We start from the raw sequence: 17,371 nt of genomic DNA, 5'->3' as shown, positions 1-17,371 counted from the left end.
GCGGCGCAGTGAGAAGCAAGAAGAAAACAAAATGAGCACCACCACCAAATTCTAAGAACAAACCAACTTCGAATTCAGTCAGGCTTCACTCCCAGGATAAAAACATTTTGGTCGATTTATTTCTGAACCTAAACCTGTTAAAATAATGCTGTGCGTATAACTTCTTTAAAAATGCTTTCCAATTATATTAAAATAATATTTTTTCAGACAATAAAACAATTTAGAAAACATTTTAAAAAGCATGACATCCTTGAGGATGTAATGGCGGCAGGTGTGCCTGCTGTTCATTAATATAGAAAACAGTGTTGTCAACTGATATGAGATTTCTCCAAGTGCTTGCAACATTAGACGAGTTGCATGCTCATGTCAAAGAGTAGAAATTCAATAACACCAAACAGGAATAAATATTAACAAACAAATTCCTAAAACATGTCAAAACAAATGTAACGGCATGCATCTGAAAATCGCATCATCATCATCATCATCATAATAATAAGAAAATGCTCCAACTTCAGCTATGGAGAAAATATATAAATATTAACAAATCCGTGTTTCAATCTAGAGCAAAACTAAATAAGCTCTCTCATACATTCTAGACAGCTTCAAGATTCTCGTTCTGAGATTTCAATATATACCATCTGGGTATAACCGTTAAATACAGAAGCCTCAAGTCGACCTAATCCCAGCCGCTGGAACAAGCCATAACGACCATCTTCAACAATAGGACTGGTAGCACGAGCAGGATCATATCTTGTTTGATGGGTGAGGGACGGGCCAGCCACTGGAGGGAGCTCCCAATAAACATCAAGAGTTGATTCAATAAACCTACTGTTCTGAAAATGTTCTGCATAGGAAATTGGCTTATTACTGTGATTAAAGTTGTCCCGCATCCAGCCCCTAACACCCCACCATTCTTCATTCGGTCCACATAGTTCATCTATATCAACTGCTTTCTCCCAGAACAACTTCCTCTTCGATCTAACCCTAGCTTCATCACTGTCCCTAAAGCAACTATGGCCACCCCCTGCAATATTTTTAAGGAAAAAAAGAAGTGCAGAGTGAAGTAAACTGTCAGAACCCCCAATTCAATTTCCCACTCACAATCAGATGCAGATTACAATAGTATTTTAAAAACACGAGGGAGGGAAAATTCTATGCTGGAGTTAAAATTCAATCTGAAATAGGTTTTAAGTTACCTCATAGCAAATATCAAATTCAAAGTTGAGATGTTAGATTTGTTTTGTTTAGATCCTACATCTGATGAATTTGCAATTAGGAACCACAGGATCTGTTGGCCGATTTTCCATAACAATCCTAATCCTAAGTATTATCGGTTACAATCTGCTACTCTTTGTTTTGTGAAATTTCACAAAGCAGCATGAAAGCTTTTGCAGTCCATGTTAATGGAAGAACAATGTTCATGTTGTGGATTTCCAGCAAAAGGCAAAAAATGCACCCAAGGAAATCATTAAAACAAAAGGGGAAGTACATGCACCTCTTATATAGGATTGATCACATATCTGCCTCAAGGAATAATGATCTCCAGTTCCAGTATCATAATTATCCTCAAACACAAGATGCCGAAAACCAGCATTTAGTGCCTGCTTTACTCTGCCCATAAAATCAATAATTGAGAAAAAAATGCATCAAGCTAATTTAGAAGGGTAAAAAACATGAAAGCACATAAAATGTGTGAGGTAAAAAGGACTAGACAGATACCACGAGTACCTCTTCAATTCATTCTGATGGTCATCGAAAAAGATAAGAACTCGACTGATATCAGTAATCCCATGTTTATTCATCATGCTCTTCCAATCAACATTACCAAAATCTACAAAATCTTTCCCAGCAAAGTATGTGCAATTACCATCAACATAAGCAGGCCCCTTCTTTAGGTACTTCCCAGGATGCCTGGGTGAAAGTGAAATAATTGGTGTGTCTGGCATTGCTTGTCGCAGAACCCAAGTGGAATGCCCCTTAAAAACACCACTCTCAATCATTAGAACTGGCTTCAGCCACTTTGCAATGAACCAAAGCCCAAAGCTGTGGTCAAAACCCATCCCATAAATGTTGTTTTTTATTGGCCGAGTTTCATAAATTGGTACAAACTCTTCCAAGCCTTTGAGTAAATCCTTGGATGTCCACTGAACTGTTTTTCCATGTTTCGATCTGCCTTTTGCCAAGGACAAGAATCAAATGGGAGTGGATTATAAGAACCCAAATTATGCACTCAAACTCAGTTTTTCAGTAGACTAGCAATATAGCATCCAATGCCACAAAATTTTATAAAGTGAATCAGATGAAAAACTAACTGAGCAAACAATAATTACCATAATATCATGAAAAGAAAGAAGAAAATGAAAAAAAATAATAATCCCAAATTCACAAAAATTAACATACATGGACTCCACACCAACTACAGACTAAAAAATGGTAAAGAGTTATCAGAGTGGAGTGCGTAAAGTGAAAGACACCAGAAAAAGATTCAAGAATCATGTAGTTGGTCATTAATTAAAATGAAATGTTTCGAGGGTATTATCTAGTTCTGCAGAATATCTCAAAAATTTCAACCATCAAGTCAAGTGGCAGTTAGCAATAAGCCTTCTGCAAAAGCTATATCCCTTTTAATTAGAGACTTCGAGGACAAGTAGCATCCTCTCCCACATCCTCCAAATCCCCTGAATCTCTCTCTCACACACACATTTGCATGTGGGAAAAATCTTCAACACTCCCTTTCAAAGCATACATCTTTCAGATTTCAATAGTTGCAGGTCCCATCATGTTGGACCCACAAATACTGAAATTTGAGCAGAAGATGCATCAATGTTTATTGGTACAACGACAATACCACATTTTCCCCCCTGTGCACCCATAAAAGCACAAATGCAGTTCCTTTTGAGGTAATTACACTAAGTTAAGCAACTTTCAGGAAAATAAACCAGCAAAATGAAGAATTACAATAACCAAGAACATGCACCCTAAACTGGAAATTCCAGCTTGGTGAACTCAAAGACAACATCTTTGAACAATCAACCAAGTCTGATGCCAATGCTGCAGTTTTACAGAGAGCCAAATCGAGCTTAGATTCCATATCAAAACAAGAAAACCCCATTTCCAATTCTCATTCTTTATTACAAACCCATTAATTGAACCAAGCCAAGAAGATAGGAAGTAGATTTCCTTATAATTTCTCATATTTATAATTCCTATATTTTATCAGCCACCAAACAGAAATAATCAAACTCAAGATCCATATCTCCTCAGTCGCCACCCAACTAGCAAAACCAAATCTGACTCCGACCCAGATACCCGGATTAAATTCATACAACATTTACAAATTTATAGATAGATAAATTCATCAAAGGCTAGATGAGATAGAGACTTACACCAGGGAACACCAAGTGATCCAAAGTCGGACTCAAGACCATCGAGACCGAAAAAGCCAACGCGAGAACCGGGATCAGAGACGCAGACAAAACTCCGGGAATGAAAAGCGAGAGAAGTGATCAAAACGATAGCTAGTAAGAGACAGATAAGGAGAGAAGCAGTGGGACAGAAGCAGAAATGGGACAAGCGAGAGAGGTAATTAGAAGCCAATAAGGAGAGGTTCTGTTTCTTGGTCTTTGAATCGTCGGCAGAGGCGTCAGTATCGGAGTCGTCAAGGTGAGAAGTGACACGGCGGGAAGAGAGGACTCGGTCTAGCATCTTGGTGGTGGCAGTGATGGTGTTTTTGGGACTGTGTGCTAGAGTGTGCATATTTCTGTTTTGTTGATTTATAGATTCTTACATTTTTAAGTTTGATGAAACTGGAGATTGAGTTTATAGCCTCCTATGGCCGGAAAGTTGGGCTCGTCTGAAAATTAAAAATCAAAATTTTAACATGTTTTAACATAAAATATACAAAAAAAAAAAAAAACACTCTGAAAAACTACAAAACCATTTTCAATCTTAAAACATCATTATCTATTTTTTAAGGCATGATTGATGAGAAAAATAACCTCTGTTGTACTCATCTCTTCAAAATGAACCACTTGACGCCAAATTTGATTCTTTTTTGCAATTAGAGTATGGTAGGCCAAATACCTTTTCTCTTTTTTACCTTTTTCTGCAACTTTTGCTCTCATCTATCATTATTTAGGGAGTAAAACATGATACAAATGAAGTTTAAGTCTAAAATGTAAAAAGCTAAAGTAAAATGGACCAAATAAATGCATAAATTGAAACTTTAGAGACCAAATTAAGGATTTTTGTGCTTCTGAAACTGAAAATGAAAAGGAGCCCCTTTTTTTGTGTGTTAAATTTTATCATTTTTCTTTCAATTATCTTTAACTCCAACAAAAAAAAAAATCTATTTTGTCAAATTGATCTTTAATCTAACATCTGAATATTAATACTCTGCATATACATGTGCATGCAAATTAAAAAAAAAAAAACCCTACACGTAAAACCATGCTAATATATGAAATTACAAAAAAAAAAAAGCTTGATAACCGAATTAAAAAAGGTTAATTGCACTGAACCTCCTATAATTTATTTATTTTTTCACTTTGCCCCCATTGTTTTTAGAAATTACACTTTATATTCTAAAGTTTATATGATTATAATATTTTACATCCTTAAGCTGGCACATAAAAAAAATCAACAAAAAATATCAAATTATTTACTAGAATGCAATTATATTTCATTTAATGTCTAAAATTTTTTTATTGTGTTAAAATAATGAAAACACCACTAAAGTTACTATTGTTATTTTTTTTCCTCGAAAAACTAGTTGTTGTTCAATGCCTTTATAAATACAAAAATACCATCATTTACATATTCTTAACAAAATACCTCCCTCTTTTCTCACCATTTTCAATTATAATAAACATAAAATTCTCCATTTTTTTACACAACTTTCTCAACAATTCCTAACAAAAATTTGCAACAATATTATCAAAACAAACACACCATTTGAGTACAAAACTCACCATCATATTTAAGAATACAAACAACAAAAATTCAAGCAAACTAACACACAAAATTTTAGTAAACACACTGCCATAAATTCATTTGTCCAGAATTCAAGCAAACACAACCAATATTTTTAGCAAAAACACATACTAATTTCTAGCTTAGATATAACAAACAACAAACCAAACCATGCACCGCTAATAATCCAAAATTTATAGCAAATTTACTACCAATACCAAACATACACATTATCAACATGTCATCATATTCATAAAAAACTAATAGTTTATAAATTTGCAATAATTTGGATAGACCAGATTTCAAGAATAGAGTGCATAAAATATATAATAAAAGCATATGTTTGGATATAAAAAAATCAAAAGCAAGTAAAAAGCAAGATATTACACAAATATGATGATAAGTCATGTGACAATATATTTATTGATTAGTGCAAATCTATAAATGAAATTGAATTAGTTACAAGAGAGGAAGAAGGTGCTAATGATATCGGTTGAATGCTAGATAAAGTGAAGAAAATAAAAGATGAATTATGTAGTTTGGATAAAAAAATCACAATATGAAAGCTAGTTTTTCAAGTGTAAAATTGTTAGTGGTAGCTAATTAAGAGTCTGTAATGTTAATGTTTTTAACTTCGATATTGTTCAACATAAACAAATGAAATAAAATAAATGTATTCCATAGCAAAGAAAATGCATGAAACATAAGTATCAACTATTGCAAAACAAATGCACATTAAATAAAGTAAAATTCATAATTTAAACATGGAATAACAACAACAACAACGATCCATAATATTTATGTTCTCACTAGCTTTAAACATTTTAAAACAAAATCTGTATATTGGTTCTTTTACACTCTTTAATCAATGCAACTAATTTGGGTTGAGTATTGAGAGGAGAAAACACCAACACCAATATGTAATTTCAAAGAATATTGATTAGTAATAGAACAATTATTAAACTAAATGAAACATCATGCATATTTATAAGACTCACCTATGTTTGCGTTGAGGGTTTAGACTGGTATGGACTAGTGACCCTCCCGTCATTTATACCAGCTCTTTCACATTCGGAATCTCTTAACCTTTTTGCAGCATTGAATCCTTTAATTTGTGCAACATTATCTCTTTGATGTATTTAGGAATTGTAGCCATTGTCACAACTTATTTTTGAGTTATTTTCTAAATTTTATCATTTTTCTTTTTAAAATAAAATAAATAAATAATAATAGCTAGAGATTGGTGATTTGGCAAAAGTAGGTTAAGGAGGATTTCAAATATACAAAATAATAATAATAATAATAATCAAGCTACAGTTTTAGATAAAATTTAGAGCCTCATCATACCCAAAATTGGAGAGAGGATGCAGATTACTTGACAAATTTGCATTAAAATTAAGCCTAGGGACATAATTACATTTTTAATAGGCCAATTTGATTTAATCATAGGCTAAATTAAAAGATTTAATTAAGTGCAAAGACTTAATTATACTTTAAATAGGTCAAATTAATTTTATTAGAGACTTAATTGGTGAAACATTAAGTTTGAGAACCCAATTTGAGCTTATTTGAGAAGATTAGACTTTTAGAGGACCAAACTTAATTTTTATAAAGTTAATTAGTTGAAATCAGGAGTAAAATTGCTAGAATAAAAGTTGAGGGTCAATTAGAGGTTAAATTGAAGAAGTTTGCAGTGAGGACCAAAATGAAAAAGGCGTCGAACTCTAGGGACTAAATTAATCAAAATAAGGGTGAAATTGAAAAGAAATGAAAGTGTAATGATAAATTAAGGGTTAATTTGCATAAATTAAAAGTTTAATGCGGGCCTGATTTGCTGGCCAACATCTTTCTTTGTTTTTATTTTTTTTGCTTATTTTTAATTGACATCCTTCGTTATTTTATATGTAGATTTTGTTTACATTAATGTCTTTTTATCTTACTCTTTTTCTCTCTGATTTTTTAAATTAATGATTTCATCTTTGTTAAATAGCAATTGTTTTTTTATTAATTATTTTTTATGTATTTAATATTTCAAAGATATCATTCTAATTTATTTATATTTTATATAAATAAACTTTATTTTCATGACGTGTTTATAAAAATAAAAATTTATTTTATTTAGTATAAACAATGTCTTTACTTTTCACAATTAAAAAAAATCATGATATAGTAAAATATAATTGTAATATTATTTTATTTTTTCTACTATGATAAAAATTAACTTGAATTCCTAGTTGTATATGTTAATAACTCTTTGTTGTATTTATTGATATATATATAATTCTCATTTTATTTTATTATATAATGCGCCAATTTTTTAGTTTATAATTAAATTATTTTCTCAATGTAAAAAAAAATTAATAACACTTATATATTTATTTTTTTGCATTAAAAAAATTATCTGAGCCGTGTAGAAACTGACTAGTGACTAGTGATATCTAAAGCAGACAAGGAAGCAAATAATCTATAATAAATAGTAATCTGAACCCTTTAAAAAGATTAAATAACAAAATCTTTCACGCGAAATGATCAAAATTATCTTTTAGAAAATTACTGTTAATCCATCGAGCTATAAAAATAATCTCCATCGCACTCGACATTTGTCACTATAAATTAGACCATGCTAGGTGTCAGCTGTTAATTGGACAATTCTTGTTGAAATAATAACACGTGTCAAATGTTTATTTCAAATATTTACAAACAAATAAGTAAAAAGTTTAAACAAACAACGAGCTTTGGTACTTAATATACGCCTGTGGAGAACACAAGTCAAACTTGAACATTTCTAAAATTAGACTAAAAGAGAGATTAATGAGCAAATCACAAAAACAATCTTGCACTGTAAAAAAGAGTGATTCTTACATATTAAAATCGCGGTAATATTTTCTGAGGAAAAGCCTTCAAATGTTTTAGGGTTCTAGAGGTGACGCATATCTGGGGAATTCTTCTTCAGGACCCAGCTGTTGTCGCATTAAATACCTTTTCCTACCTAAAGTAATTATTTCATGAAACCATATTACAATTCCATGAGCGAATCCTTTCTCACAATATCTGCAGCCCTCGCCTTTGCCTTGAGACACAAAAACAAAGGACAAATCATGGCCTCATTAGACTCTCCGAACTCACCTCCGAACCCATCTTTTGCAATAAGAGAAACCGCAGCCCACAAGTTCCTGAGAAGCATCTCCACAAGAGAAGCACCCTCATTCTCACATTTTCCTTACAGCCCACCACCTCGCCGGAGCACTAATTCACACATCCACACCTCTCCAATATTCTCCTCTCCTCCTCATCAAGGCTCTTGCGCTCCTGTTGATAACCTTGTCACCACCTCTGAAAGCTCTAACTATACTTACAGGTGCCTATCTTCAGTCCTCAAAAGAGATGGCCAGATATTATCCATGGCAATGTCAAATAGCCTTATCTATTCTGGTTCTTCAACCAACATCATTCGGCTGTGGAAACTACCTGAGTTCAGTGAGTGTGGTCACCTTAAGACTAAGGCCCGCATGGTTGTTGCATTACAGGTTTCACATGATAGGGTTTATGCTGCCTATGCCGATGGCAAGATTCGAATTTGGAGGAGAACATGGGATGGAGCTTTCAAACACATCCGGTTGGCAACGATTCCTAGCTCCGGCGGATATGTCCGAAGCCTTATTGCCCGGAAAGATAAGACGGTAATTTTAACTGATTTCCCTTAGGTACATATTTATGATTTCATTTATTGTTTCTCATGTTGCATGGTCTGTGTGAACTGAATATAATGTTAAGGTGTAATTTTATCACCGACCAGAAAAATCAAAACTTAATTACAATTAATTTATTTATGCTTATTATGTGAAAGAGGTGATGGAGGCAAGACTAAGGACAGTACAGTATTAATTATTTTGTCACGCCAGATCTTAAATAGTTATATGATTTATTTATTTTATATGAAGGAATTTTTTCAGCCCCGTAAGCAATAATGGAGTAAGCCAACCTCCCATTTATACCAAGGACCATAGCTATTAAACCCGGTCCGGGGGTTGACCCGGCCAAGAGGCCAAGTCCTGGGTTTTATGGGTCGATCATGGTCAACTTGTATCAACCTGGAAAAATTAAAAAAAATTAAAATTTTAATATTTTATATGAAAAAATTAAGAAAAAAAATCCATGTAAATATAGGCTATACATATTATAAATAATGAAGTTTAAAAGAATATTTTAAAAAGTTTTTTATCCCACATTAAAAAGATATTATGTTAAGCTTTTAAGTTGAAGTATTTAAATAAAAAAAATTATTATCCTACATTGAAAAAACATAATTTGTTTTCTTGTGAATATATAATATATACACTAATAGGTTTTAAATCCTACATTGAAAAAATATAACTTTTTTCTTGAGAACATATATAGAGTATATATATTAATGTGTTTTAAATCCTACATTGAAAAAACATAATTTTTTTTTCTTGTGAACAAAGAATATATATATTAATGTGTTTCAAATCCCACGGTGAAAAAAATATAGTTTTTTTCTTTGAATACGTAGAGTATATATATTAATGAGTTTCAAATCCTACATTGAAAAAACATAGCTTTTTCTTGTGAATATTGAGTATATATATTAATAGGTTTCAAATCCCACATTAAAAATATACTATGTTATCTTTTTAAGTTGAAGTATTTAAACCAAAAATTTTTTTATTCCACATTAAAAAAACATATTTTTTTCTTGGGAACATATAGTATATATACTAATGGGTTTCAAATTCCGCATTTGAAAAAAAAAACACTGAGTCTTGGTTGGGTCTCGTTCAAGTCACAGGTTGACCCACTAAATCAATCAAGTTTGATCGAGTTATTGTTCTGATTGGTTTTTTGACAAACTCGGAATCGATTTATTTTCTGAATCAACCGAGGTTTAAATCAGCAATTGGGATTAATAACACTGCCAAGACTTGGAGCTGTCCTTGTTTATATATGTGTGGATTAAACTAGGTTTTAATTCTGCATGGGGAACATCAACGTGGTGGTTGGGCAACTAATACTTGGAAACTATGAAATATTGTGCTAAGAATTGATCTTAATTAATGTCCTCACCTTCTTCCTGCTGCATCCCCCATCCTGTGCATTTATGTTTTGAAAGGGTACGTAATGATTATTGGCTGATATTTGAAGTAGTTATACTGCTCTTTCTACAGCTACTCGTGCTATACTGTAGTTTTTTTTTTTTTGAAAAATCCTGAATATCTCAAAGTATAAATTAAAACACTCATGTAAACATCTAATTAAATAAACTGATAATTAATTATTTATATAAATAAATAAAAAAATTGTTAATAATAATAAAAAAAACTAGAAAAATTAAGAAATATATATGGGTCAACATATTTAATATCGCAATATGAGTTAGTTACTTGATTGTATTTAATGAATTTATTTATGAAAATCAATTTGTAGCAGAAGTCACTATACACATAAAATTTATTGAATAAAATAAAAAAATTATATAAAATATAAAAAGATTATAAATGAATCACACTAATCTCATAAAAAAACCAAATACACTTAATATAATAAAAAAATTGTTATCTAAAAAACGCTAAAGAAGCAAAAAAATACAATAAAATTAAAGAGAACGAATATTAATCAAAATATAAATGTCATAAATTTTAAAAAACATATAAAAGGTAGTATTTAAAAAAAAAGAATAAAAAAAAATAAGGCCAAACATTGTGGGTCAGGTAAGTTAAGTCTGTTGCCTAGCCTATAAAAAAAAGGCTTGCATTCGGGCCTAAATTTTTTTTTTTTGGAAGTTAGTGGGAGTGAGAGTGGATGATGTGTCATCCACACTATTCTTTGTAAAAAAAAAAAAGGACGACATGTTATCTATAGTTGCTCAAAATCTAGCCACACATGACTTGTATTTCAACTCGTTTTTTTTTTTTTTTTTTTAATTTATTATTATTATCTAAAACATCTAGGAAACACCATTGAAACCTTGCTTAACCAATCCATGACCTCTAGAAACTCAAAACCACCCCAAAATCCATAATCAACCTGAAATTTAAAATCTTTCAAAGCTCGGATATGTTTTTTTAAGTGTTTTTAAGGTAAGAAAATACTTAATTAATCTTAACTCCCCTCATCATATAAAATAATTTGACACAAAAATAATCATTTTAAAGGCTGGAATCGTTGCCAACAATGACTTTATCTTTTTAAGTTGGAAATCCAATTACCCCCCTTTCTTCTTCAACTGAAATGAAGCATGGTACTAAGGTTCTATGTTTAATAATTATAAAGACCAACTACCTAATAATTTAAAAGGTTATGGACTAAAATAAACTTTTCAAACACATTGCAAAGTTGCCGCCCATATTACTCTTATTTTTCACTTAAACCCTTTTTCTCTCAATTCAAGCCCCATCCACCTGGAAAATATACAATTGAGCTCCAATTTGGACTCAAAATGACTCCATTATGTAAAATAAAAATTCAAGAATAAAATTGATTTTTTTTTTAAAATTTAAATATTACAATTCATAGCGAAATGTGAGACGAGGAAAACACCTCAAAATTTATATTATAGGTAATATTTGTTCCCATCAAAGAATTATATATATATATATATATATATATATATATATATATATTCTTTGTTAATTATTCTTAAAAACAATACTTACCTAGTAACACAGGATATGGAAATGACTAGATATTTGACTTGCACTCCTCACGAGTTATTTTTTTAATTTTCAGTAAGAAAAAAAATAAATATGAAGGCTTTTTTTGACATGGGTTTTTATATAAAAATATTCTAATTGTAAATCAAAAAGTTTATGTGCAAGAATATAATTAAATTAATTGATAACTATTTTTATAAATAAATGAAAAAAAAGTCATCTAAAAAAATATTTGATCTCACAACATGAGACAATTACTCAATTGTATTTACTGATTTTTTTTATTAAAATAAAATTTTTATTCAATCAAATTGTAATAAATACAGATACACAAAGGAAATTGATTAAATAAAATAAAAGAAAAAAATATAACTCAAGGTTGTACATTTTAGAGATATTATCTCAATTTTTTTTTTTTTTTAATAATAAATTTAATCTATATAAAACATAAAAAAAGTTATAAATGAATAAGAATAATATCTTAAAAAATTAAATACTAGCAAAATAATTTAATAAAAGCCTCCATTCAACAAAAGGCTAAATAAACAAAATGTTAAAAAAAATTATATAGAAGGGATATTAATTGAAACATAAATTATTTAAAAAAAAAACATTAAAAAAGTATAGTTACAATAAAACTAAAATTAGAATTAAAAAAAGAGGCAATGATAGTCTAGGTGCCACAAACATGTTTAAAATAAATAAAAAAATAAATGACTTGGGTCATAGCCTCGATTGGAGTTCAATAAGTTGATTTTTTTTTTCAAACAATAAAAAATAGGCAACAATAATAAAAAAAATAATTATTTTTTTCCAAAAAAATCATGAGAACTTGAAAAAAAACCTTTGTATGTACAAAATCGATAAAAAAAACAACATGAATCAACCTGAGACAAGTGTGACAGATATGCAACTTGGATAATAAGGGGAGAGCCAACTTAAGTTAACCCATAAAACTCATGACCCAAGCCATGAAATCGAGATAACTCAATAGAAAAGAAATTGAAGAAAACCACAAAACCATTCATTTTTTTTTAAAACAACGTTCAACAATTAAATTAGAAGAGAAAATCAGTCAAAAAAAGGATGCAGACCCATGTTAATTTTTCAAACATATGAGTCATGTCATTAGACCAGAAGCATCATATATGGAGAAATCACGTGACACCCAATCACTAGCAAATCAAACGCAAAAGGATAAAATAAAATAAATTATTTACACAAAAAAGGATCTAAGAATAATAAAAAAATGACAATTAAAAGAATAAGAGTAAAAATTAAAATAAAAATTAAATCAGAAAGCAACCCAAAACTTTTTATTAGAGGGTTAAATTGAAACGAAAAATAACTTCAACAAAAGAAAAAAACATCAAAAGAATGAAGATCAAATTAAAAAAAAAAAGATTATCAACTTTAATTGAAGAATGAAATTGAAAACCAATAAAACTTTTACAGAAGGGCTTAGGAAAAAAAATTCAAAATAAAAAAAATAAGGGCTGAATTGAAAAAAAATAACACATGGCAAATATGAATTCATCACTTAATAAAAAAAAAATTTTTTTTTTATAAATGAGCCAAGAATAAAAAGTAAAAAATCAAAAGAATAAGGATTGATTTTAAAAAAAAATACATGACTAATATGAATTGAAGCATAATAATAATAATAATAATAAAACTTTTATATAAAGGCCAAGAATGAAAAATTAAAATAAAAAAAATAAAAACAAAAATTAAAATACCAAAAACAAAGAGGACTAAGCTATATTTTTTTAGGAAGGAGATAGAATAAAAGAGAAAAAGGCTCACCAGATAACAAATTTTCATTGACACGTGTCACACTAAAAAAAAAGGATGCAAAGGTGCTTCCAATGACATGGTAGAAGAGCATATTTGGCTATCAGAAGATGATGTATATGTTACGTAAAAAGGGCTTGGCCCCTCCCACCAACAACTTTTACAATTTTGATGTTAATTAATTAACTTAAAAAAACCAAATTACCCTGGATGGTTTTTAGAATTAATGAAGAAACTGAGTGAAAATACAAAAAAGCTCTTGAACACATTTTTTTTTATTCTTTTATTTCAAGATAATGATTTAATTTTACTGTATTTTTTTAAAAATCTTAAAAACCCTTAATCAACAATTTTAAAAAATTAATGTGAAAGTTAATTAAATCATTTAACTGTTACTAATAAATAAAAATATCAAATATACCCGGGTTAAATTAGTAATGACTGTATCATGCAAAAAAAAAAAAAAAAAACATCAAACTAAACAAAACTACACTTAGGCCTCTCATTTTTTTTCTTCGAATGATACATAAGTCATTGCACTGGCAATGGATAATTTATAGTGTGTAATATGATTTCTACAGGGTTTTGCTACAAGATTTAGAGTTTTAGTTATTTAGAAGATAATTAATGAAATAACATAGTTTTGACATTTCATCTTCCTTATCTCTATTAAGTAAAACGATTATTTACTCTGGTCCTTAATTCAGGGTACTTTTCATGCCCCAGGTTCCACATTGTGCTTGAATATGAGAAGTTCTTTATAATTATAACTTAATTGAACATATTTTAAATTTACCTTTTAAAAAGTACCAGTTCGAATACTATAAATTTTAAGATTATTATAGGCTTATAATTATTAATTTTAGAATATCAAGAAATTAATCGTAGTACGTATAAGTTAGACAACACTTACAATAAACAAAAACAAAAGAAATTCTTGTCATAAATACTGTCTATAGTAATTTTAAGAAACAATAAGAAGTAATACTAGCTTGAAAATATTCTAGTCAAAAGATTGGTCAATGGAATGTTGTTGATTATTTAAAAAACAAAAACATGAATTTTATATATATACATATATTATCACACACATATGATTAGCCAAGTAATTAGTTTTGTTGATGTTAATGTAACAGATCAAGCATTTGGGGCCAATAACATCATTAGCAATCAACCTTTCTGATGACATCATATATTCAGCTTCCCTTGATAGGACAGTGAAAGTATGGAGAATATCAGACCTCAAATGCATTGAGACCATCCAAGCGCATTTAGAGCCCGTCAATGCCGTTGTTGTGGCCGATGATGGTATACTTTACACCGCCTCCGATGATGCCTCAATCAGAGTTTGGCGGCGCAACTTCTGTAGTGGGGAATGGCCCCATTCGCTCACTTTAACCCTCCCTTCCAAGCACTCACCTGTAAGAACCCTAACCCTAACCTCAGATAACGGGGTGTTGTATGGTGGTTGCTCCGATGGTTACATTCATTATTGGCTTAAGGGATGGTTCCCAGGTCAATTACAATACGGTGGTTCCCTCCAGGGTCACACACATGCAATAATGTGCATGGCCAACGTGTCAAAATACGTGATTAGTGGCTCAGCTGATTCAACTAGTAGGGTTTGGGTGAGAGATTCAGATGGACAACACACATGCCTAGCGGTTTTAGTAGGGCATAGAGGACCTATTAGGTGTGTTACTGCATTTTTGGGGCGATTAGAGGATGATAATGAAGATGGTTGCACGATTTGCACTGGAAGTCTCGACGGGGTCTTGAAATTGTGGCGTGTGACACGTACCAACAAGGAAAGTGGGAGTTTGTCATAAAATGCAAGCGATTATTTTGATCTGTAGTGGGGACTTTATATTGGATTTATGGTGCAAAAATGTGCAGTACATAACTATTCTGAGAGTTGAGAGTGAAAGGTGAAGTCCAGATGCATGCTCTTCAACTCGTCAAAACATGGAGGCATGAGGAAGATGAAGCTATCAGTCTTGCCAGCTAATTGTATCATAGAAGATATGTGCAAGATCCTAAAGCACATGAGTACTATTTTTCTGATCCATCGTCTCTAGGTGAGATTGATCTATACTCGCAGGAAAGCGAAACCTTCTCTCTGCCTCCAGTTAAGATCAAATCAAAAGTGGAAACATGGTAAAATGTACACCCATTATCTAAACTATTTGTCAGATTTCCTTTTGTGTTATATAGAACAAGCAATCACTGTTTTCGCTGCGCTATCGAAAAGTGGAATGTCTATGGAGGGCATCACCTGGTTTTCCCTTTTCTCAATTTCAAGGAAATCAAGATTAGCTGCAAAAATCACAATTAAACATGCCATGCTATAATGATAATCTCTTAGAACTAACTTTCCTTTTTTATTTATTTTGTATTTGAAATGGAAAGAACAATTAATCCCAAAGGAAAGAATCACGAATTACAGCTGAAAAGAAAATCATAAGCACCGATAGAAGAACATTCATGCATGTAGCAAGCAGACTGGACACTTAATGAAGTTAAACAACAAACGAAGCAGCTCCATCTTCTGCTGGGCTAGCAAACTTGCTCTCTGGCAATGATCTTCGTATGCAAATATAATCCGGTAAGCATGGATTTTGGAATATCATAATCAACAAGCAAATTTAGCTTCTCAAATCAAGTCATGTTATTATTAGCTTTGTTATCCAAATTTGTCAACTATCTTAACTAAGATTGTTTCCTGGTTTGTATCACATGTTCTGTATTCGTGGTTCTAAATTAAAACCCCCAACAACATCATCCTCTCCCCCAACCTAAAAAAGAAAATAAGAAGAAAACGACAGCAAAAGCAAAAACAAACAAAGAGTGGGAAAACATGAAGCTAATTCTAAAGATGCTTTTGTGATGCATATAAAGTTTGTTTATAGAGGAAAATGTTAGTTCCTAGATATATCAGTCATTGTTTCACGGTATGTAGGCTCTCTCTTAACCTGGGGATACACAATTAATAGTTACGACTTATGTGTGTAATTATTTTGTTCCCTGACAAAGGAAGTTGATACAGGTGCAGAGTGTAGTTTTGTTGTATTTAGGTATGGTCCTAGATGAGACTGAAAGATAATGAGATATATTACAAGTTGAAACCTTAAAAATCAAGATCATTATAATTATAAAAACATCTAAAATATTTAATTTTTATTCATTTATGGATGTACTTGTCAAAAGGCTATTATAATCATTTATATAGAAAAAACTAGAAAACCTTAGTAATACTAAATAAAATAAAATAAACTAAAAACATTATTCCCTTCAAATAAGAAGAAAAACTAGAACAATATAATAATATGGAATAGGAAAATAAAAATAAAAGAATAAAAGAATAACTAAGAAAAATATATATTTTCCTAAAATAAAAAGCTAATGTATCAGTCTCTCCAGATTGAAAGGAACTCGTCATTGAATTTAGACTTAAATTAGAAATCATCATCCACCACGAATATCATTTTATGTGTGATCCACCCCATCTTGGATTCCCTAAGACCTTTGTACATGTCATCTCATTGTGGGTTCCTAACACAATAACTTTGTACAGGCCACTCCATTGTGTATCCCTAACGCAACAACTTTGTACAGGTCACCTAATTGTGGATCCCGCCATTAGAACTTCCAATAACAACAACTGACGTAGATGAAAACAACACTAATTTTAGGATGTTTTTTCTCAAAAGGGAACCTCCTCATCCCCTTTAACATGGATGTGTTCTGTTCTGTGATCTCTTTCAATTATGGTTATTCAATATCACACACCAACTAACCTTCAATAATCATTGAGCAATAATACACATCTTTTATTACCTACAACCAAAACTAGTAGAAATCATTGGACTTTGATACCAATTAACACAAACAAGAGCAAAGAATAACAAAATTTATTACAAGTCAAAACCTTTAAG

General features: G+C 30.8%; 2 protein-coding genes across 3 annotated transcripts; one reads left to right on the top strand and one right to left on the bottom strand.

Annotated features, from left to right (window-relative positions):
• Positions 1-458: 458 nt before the first annotated feature.
• Positions 459-4,142, bottom strand: LOC118037965 (uncharacterized). 2 transcript variants are annotated; one of them, XM_035044157.2, is made up of 5 exons: positions 3,999-4,142; positions 3,387-3,853; positions 1,729-2,173; positions 1,496-1,611; positions 459-1,024 (listed from the first exon to the last, which is right to left on the bottom strand). In XM_035044157.2, the coding sequence occupies exons 2-5, from the start codon at positions 3,754-3,756 to the stop codon at positions 603-605; spliced, it is 1,353 nt and encodes a 450-aa protein (XP_034900048.1). In that variant the 5' UTR covers positions 3,757-3,853; positions 3,999-4,142; the 3' UTR covers positions 459-602. The 2 variants fall into 2 exon arrangements, with proteins under 2 accessions (XP_034900048.1, XP_034900049.1); XM_035044158.2 differs by lacking the exon at positions 3,999-4,142 and having other exon boundaries at positions 3,387-3,945.
• A 3,427-nt stretch (positions 4,143-7,569) lies between these two features.
• LOC118037962 (protein JINGUBANG) lies at positions 7,570-16,059 on the top strand. The gene is made up of 2 exons (XM_035044151.2): positions 7,570-8,651; positions 14,573-16,059. The coding sequence occupies exons 1-2, from the start codon at positions 7,977-7,979 to the stop codon at positions 15,263-15,265; spliced, it is 1,368 nt and encodes a 455-aa protein (XP_034900042.1). The 5' UTR covers positions 7,570-7,976; the 3' UTR covers positions 15,266-16,059.
• The last annotated feature ends 1,312 nt before the right edge of the window (positions 16,060-17,371 follow it).

The sequence above is a fragment of the Populus alba genome, chromosome 3, assembly GCF_005239225.2.
Source record: "Populus alba chromosome 3, ASM523922v2, whole genome shotgun sequence".
Lineage (NCBI taxonomy): Eukaryota > Viridiplantae > Streptophyta > Magnoliopsida > Malpighiales > Salicaceae > Populus > Populus alba.
Note: the sequence above shows the minus strand (reverse complement) of the source record. Positions and strands in the feature narration are given on the sequence as shown.

What these genes read in the sequence shown, in the direction of transcription:
- LOC118037962 (XM_035044151.2), top strand. Translation starts at nt 7,977, where the DNA reads ATGAAACCATATTACAATTCCATGAGCGAATCCTTTCTCACAATATCT. An exon ending in TTGCCCGGAAAGATAAGACG is followed by an intron (nt 8,652 to 14,572) that starts GTAATTTTAACT and finishes TTAATGTAACAG; the next exon opens with ATCAAGCATTTGGGGCCAAT.
- LOC118037965 (XM_035044157.2), bottom strand. Translation starts at nt 3,756, where the DNA reads ATGCACACTCTAGCACACAGTCCCAAAAACACCATCACTGCCACCACC. An exon ending in ATCACTTGGTGTTCCCTGGT is followed by an intron (nt 2,174 to 3,386) that starts GTAAGTCTCTAT and finishes CCTTGGCAAAAG; the next exon opens with GCAGATCGAAACATGGAAAA. An exon ending in CATCAGAATGAATTGAAGAG is followed by an intron (nt 1,612 to 1,728) that starts GTACTCGTGGTA and finishes TTTTATGGGCAG; the next exon opens with AGTAAAGCAGGCACTAAATG.